Source organism: Hermetia illucens, chromosome 5 (genome assembly GCF_905115235.1).
Source record: "Hermetia illucens chromosome 5, iHerIll2.2.curated.20191125, whole genome shotgun sequence".
Taxonomy (NCBI): Eukaryota; Metazoa; Arthropoda; class Insecta; order Diptera; family Stratiomyidae; genus Hermetia; species Hermetia illucens.
In genome coordinates this window covers 31,315,143-31,328,279 of record NC_051853.1, presented here as the reverse complement: position 1 = coordinate 31,328,279, position 13,137 = coordinate 31,315,143, and the positions used below count along the sequence as shown (strand labels likewise).

At 39.8% G+C, this 13,137-nt stretch overlaps 1 protein-coding gene across 3 annotated transcripts in view; it reads right to left on the bottom strand.

Annotated features, from left to right (window-relative positions):
- The window catches only part of LOC119658408 (leucine-rich repeat flightless-interacting protein 2), a 64,452-nt gene that overhangs the window by 23,104 nt on the left and 28,211 nt on the right, over positions 1–13,137 (bottom strand). The window contains exon 1 of one of the 3 annotated variants that reach the window (XM_038065801.1): positions 11,734–12,243. The exons of the other annotated variants lie outside the window; for them this stretch is intronic. Coding sequence (XP_037921729.1) covers positions 11,734–11,865 — 132 coding nt within the window. The 5' untranslated portion in view covers positions 11,866–12,243. Of the gene's footprint in view, positions 1–11,733; positions 12,244–13,137 lie in introns of those variants that run through there. 3 annotated transcript variants of the gene reach the window in all.

Genomic DNA, 13,137 nt, shown 5'->3' with positions numbered 1-13,137 from the left:
AGTTTTTCTTACTCCTTGAGTTTGATAGCTAGAGAACTCCAATCCCATAAAAGGGTCTAAAGAACGGCATTTCAGCTCCTTTCTTCGCTTGCTCGTCTGCTTTTTTTGCCTGGAATCCAATGCTCCCAGGTTTTAATGTACAGATAGAGAGTATTTTGTTTATCGAGGCACTCCCACACTAGCACCTAACGACCGCTTTTCATAACGTTATTCCCAGCATAAAGGTGGGATCTGATGAAATGTCTATACTTCCGGTAAAACCAATGCTTAACCCAAAACTTGGGATCCGGATTTGGACCGTGATCTTCAGTACGACAGCCTTGTGCTCTAACCACTCAGCAATCCGGACACCGGACAGTAGAATGCTTTTCGTAAAAATGCATCTCGAGTGTCATCAAGTATGAAGTTTTCGTGTTGTTATGCAGTTTGTGTGGCTCTGTTTCTATCTAGTATTGATGCATGCGTCGTATAAGATATCGGCCTGAGTCGCAATTGATTCCCTTTGAGTTTTTAGATTTAGGATCCTAAATGGCGCCGTTTTCTCAATGAAGTCCTCTTTAATTTGATTGCATGTTTGATCGCCCGATAAAGTCCTATGCCATCTTACGAATATTGCAACGTGGGAAGCAGGTCAAAATTATCGGAAAGTTTTTGTTGTGACCGAAGCTTATAAACCGTAAAGCCTCGCGCTTTGCACTACCAGAGAGACTATTACCTCCCGTTATGTTTATACGATAGGACTCATTGCCAACTCTTGCGTTGAAATCCTCAATGAAGGGTTTGATAGCTTTGCAGCAAGGATTATCAAATAGCTTATCCATCATAGTATTTGCTTTTGATAGCGTTTCCTTTATTTTCTGTGTTGTTGTTTTAGCTGGTGGAGACATTTTTGAAACACCCTCCACTCTGAACTGGATTATTGCTCTATGATAGCTTCTATAAAGGCTAAAAATTAGAACAATCATACACATACAGGGTGTATTATAAAAGTAATGTGATTTTAGTGGGGAAAATAGATTTATTCATCCGAGAGATGGTTAAAATTCTACAAAATAGTCTACTCCTGCATCGATAAAAGTGCGGAGACGTTTCAGCCACGCCTGGAAAGCACCCTGAAGCTCCTCGACTGGAATGCCTCTCAGGAACCTTGTCACTTGAGCTTGAATGTTCTCCACCAACTCTCAGTACTTTCCCTTCAGCTCTTTTTTCAGCCGGGGAAACAAAAAAAAATCACGTGGAGCCAAGTCAGGGCTGTAAGGATGCTGGGGCACCACGGAGGTTTTGTTCTGGGTCAGGAACGACGAAGCCATTGCCGTGATGGAGCTTGAAAACTTTTTTGATATCGGGCCTGACGCGTGCAATCCGTGGTTTCAGTCTTTTGAGCACCTCCAAGTAAAAGGCTGCGTTGAAAATTTGTCCTTGCGATACAAACTCAAAACTGGCGGTTCTTCTGAAGTCGAAGAAGACAATTAGCATTGTTTTGATGTGAGACTTACTCATGCGCGCTGTTTGGGGCCATTCTTGAAGGCCTTGTGCCACGTTCCGCATTGGGATCTCGAAAAACATCCCTCCTTAAAAAGTCTCTTGAAGCATTTGATAAGTTTCCGTTGCATTCTTCCCAAGCTGCTCACAAAACTTGATCGCATACAGCTATTCCAGTGAGCGCTCCATTATGCAGTGACACAATCGAAAAAAAGACTTCGCGCAAAGACACGTCCTAACACTCCCTTTGTTCAGAGAAAACTGAAGCATTTGAAAGGGCAGAACCCCCTCCACAATCTCTGCGCATTACTTTCATAATACACCCTGTAGGTGGATCAGTACTTAGGGCGATTCAGCTACCAATGTTGGTCGATATTGTGCTACAATAAAATCTATAACTAAATATGCTGATAAGGATATTGCAGTCTGTTGAGAGTGCTTGAGAGTGTGCTACCTCATTATTGCTCTGTTGCGACCATATTTGCACTGTTGAGTGGATATAGTTGAGTATCAACCCTTAATATCGTGTTCTTGGTTCAAATTCTGCTTTCGGTCTTAAATGTTTGCATTTGTCGTTGACTGTCCCTTAGTTGTGCACTTAGCACTTGCATAGCATTATAAATTCGTTTCTCATAAATCACTATGTGGGCTTCAATTCACCCTACAAGTCTCTGAGCACTTTGCGTTATCCCTCTACGGTTCTGCGCCTATCCTAGCTCTAGGACGACCGACTCGGCGGCTATCCTGGAGTAGTGAGTCCACTGTATGGCATAAAACAGAATGGAGTTGTCGCCCTTTTTCAATATGTGACCTATTCACTGCCACAGCTTTATGATTATTTAAACTTTGTTGTTATTTTTTGCTATTAAGGGCCAAAAAATTATTCGCATTCCCAAAACTAATGTCTCTAATGTTAAAGGAAAAAAAAATTAAATTTTCCATTTCCAACTTTTGTAACTATGCAGCAATACCAAAGATTTTGAAATGGTTTAATCAACATATCAAATGATTTCAACACTTGCCAGCAGCAGTGTAATTCTATCAGATTGTCCCACTTTACTTCGACCGATTGTAACATTGAATCTCTTTCTTTAGCTCGTAATAAACGTTCAAGTGTGATAATCCAAATCATGCACAGCCAACTGCAACAAATATGCAGACAGACAACAATCTTGAATGTAATGCAGCTGTGATGTGTACAACTAGAACACGCATATCTTTGAGTTAGGGTTAAGTTAAGCAAAAAGCCCATTGCTCTAGATAAGTAGGTGGCATGTCGATTGTTAAGAAAGTGTGATACCTCACAGAAATCCGTGTTATCATTTACATTCGATTCAGTGTTACCGAGTCGATAACGATTTACTATTTTCTTATAGAATAGTGTTATCAATGAAATTATATCTTTAGAAGAGATACTATGCTATCTATGACTTGTTGCTTTTTCGTTTTATTGTTTGATCGTGGTTACATGGCGGTGACAACCCCTGGATGTAACGCTTTCACTGAGAAGAAGTGCAAAGTAGCTTCTAGTCGAGCTGGCCAAGAGTAACAAGTATTCTTTCCGAAGGTTGGACACTGTTTGCTTCCAACTTTGGTATTAATATCTTCTTCCCTATTAGGAATTATTTCAATAGAAATGTGTATATTTTCTTTCTCAGAACGCAATTTTTCTTACTAAGGTTTGTTCGTCTCTGCTGGATAAGAGTTAGTTGATGTGGTTTAACCTATTTCACTTCTTGCTTTGAAAGGGGCATTTTGTTACCTGGTCGTTTGAGTATTCTAGTATTATTTCTAAACTTTATAAGCTTGATATTTAACTGATACTCACTGATAACCTAAACCCTGTATCGAACCCTGGACCTGACTTTTATGTAGAACGATAAATTGACTCCCTTCTTACATGACATGCGCCTCATTAGGAGGGAGGAGAATAAGTTGAGGTAATCTTGCCTCAAATTCAGGCCACGTTCATCATCGGTCAGTGTTATTTATGAGAACTCACTAGACACTGAATGACAGAAGCCCTTCAGTTAGTCAAATAAATCGCCGCCTTCATTTCGAAGATTTATCTGAAAAGTTCGTTCCTTCCAACAATTCAATTCAAGATTAAGTTCCATATACATATGAGCTCATATTTTACATATATTAACATCCACCTTATTAGTGAATGGCTAGCACAAAACATTACAAACCGCGAATGTGAATGACATTCGAAAGTATCTAAATTGATTGACCAATTTTGCATGCTAGACATAATGTGTGCGAGATAAAGTAGTTGAGTCTTACTAAGAGATTCAATGTTGCCAAGAGGCATGCATATGATTATTATTTATTGCCGGATTTTGAGTGCTATGACTAACACAATACGCATCCATCTGATCAGTCATCGATATGTGGGCAGGAAATGGATATTGTAATAGCTTTCAAGCTACTACTGAAGAAGGTATAAAATTATTTTGAAAGAGGCTATGGAGAAGTGCAAAAACCTGATCATAGTTTGAAATATGTTCCTTACTTTTCTAATTGAATACAAATGGAGAAATATATGAAAGCATACATTTTTCTTTGTTCTTTTGTGTTCAATTAACTTTCCCCTTGATTGAATTTGATCAATCAATCTAATAGCTCCTGCAATTATGTATCCTATCTAGATAGCTAGATCATATCATCTCGACATCTGAAATAGTTGATGTTCTCCTCGAAAACCTCTTTAAGCACAGTGAATTCTACCGGGATTTGAAAACCAACAATTATCTTTGCACACAGAGTAGGTGAAGAGTGTTTGTCCGTTCACTATAATTTCGTGAACTCTATTGTGGATTGAAGTATAATTTGAACCTTAATTTCATTCAATATAAAGTCAAAGATAGTGTTAATATATTTACGTTTGAGTAAAGAGAGTATTATTGGCTTGCCCTGGGAGAACGGCCTCGAATGTAACTTTGTGAACATTTATTTTGCAATTTCCGTGGGAAACGATCATGATCAATATTGATGTAACCTATACCCAGGATGTGTCTATAATAAATGCATTTCCCCTCGGTTCTTCCTACTTTTTGTTTGTTTTTTTTTGCAACGAATGGCTTGTAAGAAAAACAATCTAACTATACAAAGATTGGGTTAGTGCATATTAATCTATACTTTACACTTTTTTTTGGTCCATCGACCGCTTTTTTTTGGGAACCCTAAATTTAAAAACAGAACTGACAGTTTTGTTCAGGACACTGGAAACTCATCAGGCGCTGCTTCACCTCTGGCTGAAGCTAACATAATCGGATGTGATCACGGGTGCCGATCGCTCCTTTAAATAGATTATAATATAACCAGAGGGAAAATGCCTTGTTCAAACCGAAGCTTTGTCGAAGAAAATCTTTTGTTTAAGGGTTGAGCGATCGCGGGAGACCGGGGTCCACTCCACACTCAATCGCGATGCTAACAGTTTCTAGTCATAGAAATTCAATTTCAAGTTATCTTGGGTTTTTTTCATCTAAAGTGACTAAAAGAAAATGATTGATTAGAGAAAAAAATGAGCAAATTAAGATATCTAGTGATGAAGGTGTTGGAAATTTACACCCAATGTCCAAAATCGACCCTACTGGTTGGCAACACACCACTTCCAATACCGCATATGCTAACAAAGGGAGAGAAAAGGAACATATTAAAAATGAATAAAATAGGATAGAGAGGAGAAAATAATGTGTAAAGATTATAGGAGTGTCTATATATTTATTTTCTTATAATTATTTTAATTTATACTTAAAAAAAAACAGAAATATTAAATAAAAGAAGAATGATAACGGATCCTCACTCCTAAGAGATTGCGGCAAGAAGGAAGCACGATTCCGCTCGAACCTCGTGCCAGATGTGTCGGCGATGGTTCAGTGCATCGACGATGGGTGCGACGGTAAGGCAGTGTTAAGTTCGTGTCTCCACTGCACCGTCACATTACTCCACCCCAGGTGAAACCACGGAGATTGAGCGGAAGAACCTAGGACGTGATTTCGCTAATAATGTTAGCGAGTGAACCTGACGCTTCGTGAACGCTTTGTTGGAGCGTCCCCTGGTTCGCTTGGTAACACCATTGGCGGAATCGCCTGGGTCCTGGGTTCATCCGCTGAACTCGAAATGTTTTTCAAACAGAAATTGCACATAACCCTTCATCAATGTGAATAGACGATTTTTCTTTTTCGCTAGTGGTTATTTATTCTGGTAGGCATATACCGATATTTCGCCACCGAGTTTTCCAGTGATATACATCGTAGGATGTAGCACTGAAGCAAACAAATTTTTTCCGCCATATCGATATACGTGTACCAAAATAAATAACGACTAGCGAAAAAAATCGTTCAATTATCTACATTAATTTAATCGCTGGAAGCTTCGAAGAATACACTTAGTTGGAAATCTTCATTTCTTACAGACTATTGAGAATTATGAAGAAAATAGCAAATGTGAGGATGGAAAAAAATACGAACAGAAAAGAGCAGTGCAATAGTTTAAGAGAAGCTTCTGATTTCTCCTGGTTAGCTTGACAAATAACAAGAAAAGCGAGCAGTTCGCCATTTGCAACTGAAGAAGAAATCTAAGTTAACCCAACGCTGCAAGCAAAGTCAGTTTTCGTTTGGGCAAAATTGAAGGTATCTTTTCTGATGAAAAACATCTTTTATTGGATAGGCATTATTATTTCTATGATCTACGGAAGTGGTAGCTTTTTTTAGGTGAGCGGGACAGCAGAATAGAAGATATAATAGTGTAGGCTTGATGGCACTTGTCAACGGATAAATAGCAGAGAAGTACAAATATCTGCTTTTTGTGGTTCAGTTCAAAATACAGAATTGTATTAAGATTTTCTGTCACTTAAATAAGGTTATTCATACAGCAAGCATAACCAAAAATTAGTTTCAGGGTGAAAATATTTGACATTGACCTCCCTTTTCGTCCTGATATCATGGGGGCACAGTTACCAAGACCCTTTTATCAAATGATCAGTGAACATGCTAACTGCAGCCCTACTAAATTTTGCCTTCGTATCTTTTTCCTCGACTTTCAAAACTCTTTCAAGACAATGCTATTGAGACGCAATTTTATTTTTGTTATACGTTCACAGTTGAAAATAAGAGAATTTCACCACATATATTTGGTAGGGAAGATCATGCAAGCAAGACTGTTATTGCGGTCGATGTATTTTTTCATCAGCTTGGTGAAGACTTTAGGGCCATTGTTGCGATCTAGAAGTATCAAATGTTCGCAGAACATAAACTATCAGAATATACGCATCCCCAAAAGATGTTCCTTCCCTTTTGTTGTTTTCGTATTCCAATTTCACATGATTTTAAACTCACCTATGATAGCATAGCAGAGTAACGAAGAATAAGTAAAAAGAATTCGATATCTAACTAGACTGATCCTTATCAATGTGTGAGGCGAGATAGAAGCAACAGGACCTCCACCACTACGACCTTTTAATCTTCATATCTCTTTTTCACCCTTTTATGGGATATGCACATTCACACAGATCGTATTGTTATTTTTTAACTTTCAATAACACTGTGCTTCAGTTTATTATCATACCACTCAATTCTGTTCATGTGATAAGCCAACAACAGCCTGAAAATACAAAGCCGAATGCAAATATCCATGACGACGGATTGAGAAGTTGACGCTGAACCAACTTCGCTTTTACATCGTCAACGTGGCTCTAGACAAAAGTGATCCGTGAAGCCGAAGCGAGTGCTAGAGGTACTTTCCTTTCCAAGTTCATCCAAGTGCTGGAAAATATTTTTTTAAGCATTGCGGGGTCCTAAGTCCGCATTCACTTGATGTGGACCGAACCAAATGGGGAGCAACTTACTCCCTCTTTTTGGTCCACGGACCCCTCGTTTAGGGCTTAGCACCCCAACTTTCAAAATGTTAGGCGATGACGGCTTTATGGTTTCCGCATCCGCATCCACTTGATGTCGGACCGTCAGTCTGCATCCACTTGATGTCAGACTGGACAGCGTCTCACGATTTGCCTTTGCCCTGATACGAAACCGTAACCCGTGGGAGCTGCTTTCCTTCGTGAATTCTACGGGCTGGCTCTGAAGATCCGAGCCAGCTAGACACTGCCTTCCTGCTCCCATAATAGCAGTCACGGTGTTAGTAGTTTCATCATCATCAACGGCGGAACAACCGGTATCCGGTCTAGGCCTGCCTTAATAAGGAACTCCAGACATCCCGGTTTTGCGCCGAGGTTCACCAATTCGATATCCCCAAAAGCTGTCTGGCGTCCTGGTCTACGCCATCGCTCCATCTTAGGCAGGGTCTGCCTCGTCTTCTTTTTCTACCATAGATATTGCCCTTATAGATTTTCCGGGTGGGATCATCCTCATCCATACGGATTAAGTGACCCGCCCACCGTAGCCTATTGAGCCGGATTTTATCCACAACCGGACGGTCATGATATCGCTCATAGATTTCGTCATTGTGTAGGCTACGGAATCGTCCATCCTCATTTAGGGGGCCAAAAATTCTTCGGGGGATTCTTCTCTCGAACGCGGCCAAGAGGTCGCAATTTTTCTTGCTAAGAACCCAAGTTTCCGAGGAATGCATGAGGACTGGCAAGATCATAGTCTTGTACAGTAAGAGCTTTAACCCTATGGTGAGACGTTTCGAGCGGAATAGTTTTTGCAAGCTGAAATAAGCTCTGTTGGCTGACAACAACCGTGCGCGGATTTCATTATCGTAGCTGTTATCGGTTGTGATTTTCGACCCTAGATAGGGGAAATTGTCAACGGTCTCAAAGTTGTATTCTCCTATCCTTATTCTTCCTGTTTGTTAAGTGCGGTTTGATGTTATGTTCTATACTACTACGTTTATAACTCTGAGATAAACTTAAGGGGGGTTTTACTCAATTTCCCCAAAAATATGGTATTATACTATTATTAACTTAATTTGAAGGGATATGGAGAGTATTTTGAGGCCTGGGCACCATATAGAGGCAGCTTCATGATTTTTTTTCAGATTTTTCGGTTGGGTAGTTTCTGAGAATGGGTCTGTTAAAGAAATAATCACTTTCCACCTCTCCCACTCCCCGCCCTTTTAAGTACTAATCGAGACCTTGATATGCCACATGACTATATTCGATGAAAGAAATTTGTATACCCCCCTTTTACATGTATGGGGACCTCCCTAAATCTCAATGTAGAAGGATATCACTCACGGTGTGTCTGGGCGTCCACAGTGCCCACCTTCTCACCAAATTTCGTGTCAATGGGTATAGCCGTTTCTGAGAAAAGTGCGGGTGACAAACAGACAGACAGGCAGACGAAATAAAACGGATCTTTTCCCACAGAATGTGAATACCGCTAACCTTCCCACTGTCGAGATAGACACCGGCGAAGTTCCTATGGTAAGTGAAAAGGAGGTGCTCGAAGCTGCGGATAAAATTGTTGGAAATAAACCACCTGGCTTGGATAGCATCCCCAATAAAGCTCTCAAAGCAGCAGTCAAAATAGCTCCAAATATGTTTGCGTTCACCACATGCCTTAAAGAAGGAGCATTTCCTACACAATGGAAGAAGCAGAAATTAATACTCGTCCCCAAGCCAAACAAACCTTTGGGTGAAGCTTCGTCCTAGAGGCCGATATGCCTTCTCAATAATAGTGGCAAACTATTCGAACGAGTAATCTATAACAGATTAATTCGAATTGCCGAAAAAGATGGCGGTCTATCCGAAAATCAGTTCGGTTTTCGAAAGAGGACGTCTACAACGGATGCACTTGTCCTAGTATCTAACACAGCTAAAACCGCACTTGACGAGGGCAAATGTTGTACAGTGATTACACTTGATGTGAAGAATGCCTTCAATTCCGCTAGATGAAGCAAGATACTTGAGTCCCTAATCAACTTAGGCGTGGCGAAGTACCTGGTGCGTATCGTAATCGATAGGATTCTGTGCTGCGAATCAGATGAAGGAATGAAATCATACCAAACGACATGCAGAGTTCCACAAGAGTCTGTCCTAGGGCCACTCTTGTGGATTATTATGTATAACGGAGTACTGACCCTAAACCTTCCTACTGGTGTGGCCTCCATTGGTTTCGCGATGGATAATGGTGTGACGGTTGTTGCACACACTCTCGAAGAAATCGAGCTTTATGCAAATGAAGCAGTCTATGAGATTAAATCCTGGTTAGAGAATGCGTCTACAGCTCGCAGAGCATAAGACGGAAGTACTTATCACCAAGCGGAGAAATTGCACTTCCATGAAGATCAAAGTTGGATAGCAACCAATTCATTCGAAGCCTGCATTTAAGTACTTAGGTGTAATGATTGGTAGGTTGCGAGAATGCTACCAAATATAGGTGGCCCAAGGCCAACCCGTCGATTCCTTATTTCGAAGGTAGTCAGTTCGATCCTACTGTATGCAGCCCCAGTATGGGCAGATGCACTGAAAAATATATCAAATAAGAGAAAGATTGGCGCTGCGCATCACATAAGTGTACTCCGAACATGTCGCGCTTACAGAACAATATCCAATCAAGCAGCTTGCGTGATAGCAGGGATGGTCCCGATTGAAATTTTGGTGGAAGAAATACAACGACTTTACGATCGAACGTATCTCACCGGAGAATCTCCTGCTCGTCGGCGACAGTTCGCATAAGCTGAAACTGTCGCGGAATGGCAAGAAGTTAGAAAAATGCCGCTAGACTCACAAACTTATATGGGATATCCGGAAATGGATCACAGCGAAGTAGGTTTCGACCTAACTCAATTCTTGAGCGGACACGGAGGCTATCGAGCATATCTGTATCGATTTGGGCGTGATGATTCGCCATATTGCCCAAATATTGCAGAGGACGTGGAACACGTCTTTTTCCATTCCCCCAGATTCGAAGCCCAAAGGGCTGCATTAGAATCTACAACCGGGGTGCACTTTACACTCGAAAATATAATGGAATTTATGGTGAAAGCAAAGGGGATATAGACGATGATTGCAGCCATCGGAAAGAAGCTTAGGCATTAAGTAGTCATCCGAAAGAATGAACGCCAGAGAAACACGAATATTAACATGAGCGCAGAATAAATTCTGATCCAGCCCCGCGACGTAATACCAAATGGGAGTCTCGCGGGGAGAGTGGAAGGAGAAGGAGGTAGTTTTAGCGGGTAAGAGTCGCACATAACCATGTGGCAGGAGCCTGCGGTAGCTTTTGAAGCTTTCCAGCTTCCATCGGCAAAAAAGATACAGACGAACAGACAGACATTGAACCGAGTTTAACAAGGTTTTGCTTTGCAAACAAAATCTTAAGGAGATATAATAAATAAAGGCCTGATGCATGAAACAATATTAAGTTACATGAGGCACTTCACAAACTTATTAGCATTCATAAAAAAAAAATCCGCAAAAAGAAAAGTTTCTCCATTTTGATATGTGGTTGCATCGTGTTGACTAAAGCTAGATGCAATGCACTCACCACGTTTCCTTTAACAAAATCAAGTGAAGGTTTGGAAAAAAATTATGTGGGATGTATCTTCATCATAAAATAGAACGATTTGGCTATAAGCTGATTTAGGAAAATGGACCATTGAATACTCAAGATTAGCTATGAGTTTTTTATCCCGAAGATCTATTTTCCGTCTATTTTATCTAGATAAAACTTTGGACGAAATAAACTATAGAATAAGAAAATGTGGTGTTTGAAAAGCATTGCAGTTTTAATGCTTCTGTTGTCTAAGATAGATTGTAAGTGTGATGATACTTTCACAATTCAAATTAAAGACAATCCTTGATAATCACTTTTAAAATTGAGGTGCCATTGCGGTTTATATTTAATTTTAGGTAACTTACAGATATAAATGCAAAGCCAAGGGTACTGTGAAAAAATCTAATTACGAAATCATTCAACTTGTTTCAACTGCTTCCAATTTATATATTCATAAACGAGTATGAATCGGTGCCATTTATTTTGCAAATTTCAGTCTTTTTCATAGGCTAAGGAGAATCCCAATGAAATAAATGTTGGCCTCCACCCATTCAGTCTAGCATCCTTGCCCTAGACAAAGACAATATATCGATTTTTTCCTTGCCGAAATGGCAAAGGGGTCGTCGAACCAGACAGAAAAAATGATTTCAATTATGTTAAAATTCGTTGCCGGTAGATAAAAAATAGACGGCGTTTTATAATAATGTAGAAATACGATTTTCCAGATCTACAGAGATGCTGTGCAATCGTCAATACTGATTCACTTATGAAACTGAAAAGTACTTACACATTTCCATGTACCCTTGTTTGCGACTCCTTTTTGAAAAGTCGCTGATATTTCCAGACAGTCACTGAGCGATGGGCCCCATTGCCGTGCAAATTTTCCGAATATCGAACTTTCGAGTTTTAATTGCACCATTTTTTTTTTAAAGTTTATTAATTGGTAAGAACTTTTTACAAGAATGTTATTATAATAATTCCCCTTTCGTTTGGTTTGGATAAGGAGGAAACTAATCCTGGTCGTTGTTTAAGTCTTTATTTCTCTCTCCGATTGGAAGCGTTAGTCATTGATGAATTAACGTTCGATTTTAACAATTTGCAATTTAAGCATTTTAATAATGTAAAAACGTTTTAAGAATTTTACACACCACTTAACATGGATAGGAAGGAAATTACACACTAACTACTAGACGAAAATTTACAAGGAATTTTTAAAGTATTTCTGTACCGAAGTATCTTCGATACATATGGAATTTTAGAAGAATTTTTCAGATATTTAGCTGCACTCTATGCTGCAGCCGACTTGCAACTGAACGATTCAAAGTGGCGAAGTCCCTTGAAATAAGCACACATGCGCCCCGAAACGACGCGTGTCACCGCGTCCCGTGCATCTATCTAAGCATTTCGTCAAGGTACCCACCCGACAAAAATACATTTCTATAGTAGACAATAAAAAATCATTAAAATCCTACAAAATTTCGTCTACGAATGTAAGAACCGACAGAACTAGAAATCCCTGAAAGGGGGATGCAGTCGATGCTAAGTGTATCTGTGCTTTCCGCTACGTGCGAATGCGAGCATATATAGAATCGACTATGACTATAGTCAAGGAGACGACCCCACATAGTATAAATAGGAAGGAAGATGAACCGGCTGCCGCGACGAAAGATAGGTTGTTGGGGATTTTGTCGGAATGTCTGATAGGTGTGAGTGTAAAAAAATACCCCTGGTTCTATGATGGCTTTGACACCTTCAGCAGTTCGTCCAACTCTGTATATGCTCGCAATACAGATTCTTTTGAAGATCTTCGCTGGGGGTGCATATGGTTTCTACATACGCGGCACGCGCTGGATCCCATGTGATGGGACCATATTCTGGCAGAATTGAGGGTTAATGCCACAAATTAATGAATGTGTCGGTGAATTATGAGATTCTAATTGACAAGCAACTTATGCAGACGATTCGATCGTTCAAAGATTACAAAGGGAGGAAAAATTAAATTTTCAACCCTTGAATTCGCTATTTTGTCCGACGATGATTTAAATTTGATTTCGATAATATAATAAAATTTGTGGCACAAAATGTGAGACAACAAACGAAAAGAGAAAGATCAACAAGAATAATAGCTAAATAAATTGAATTGTATATATTATACAAATCTAATTATTTTGAAGTGAATATCCCTGGAGGC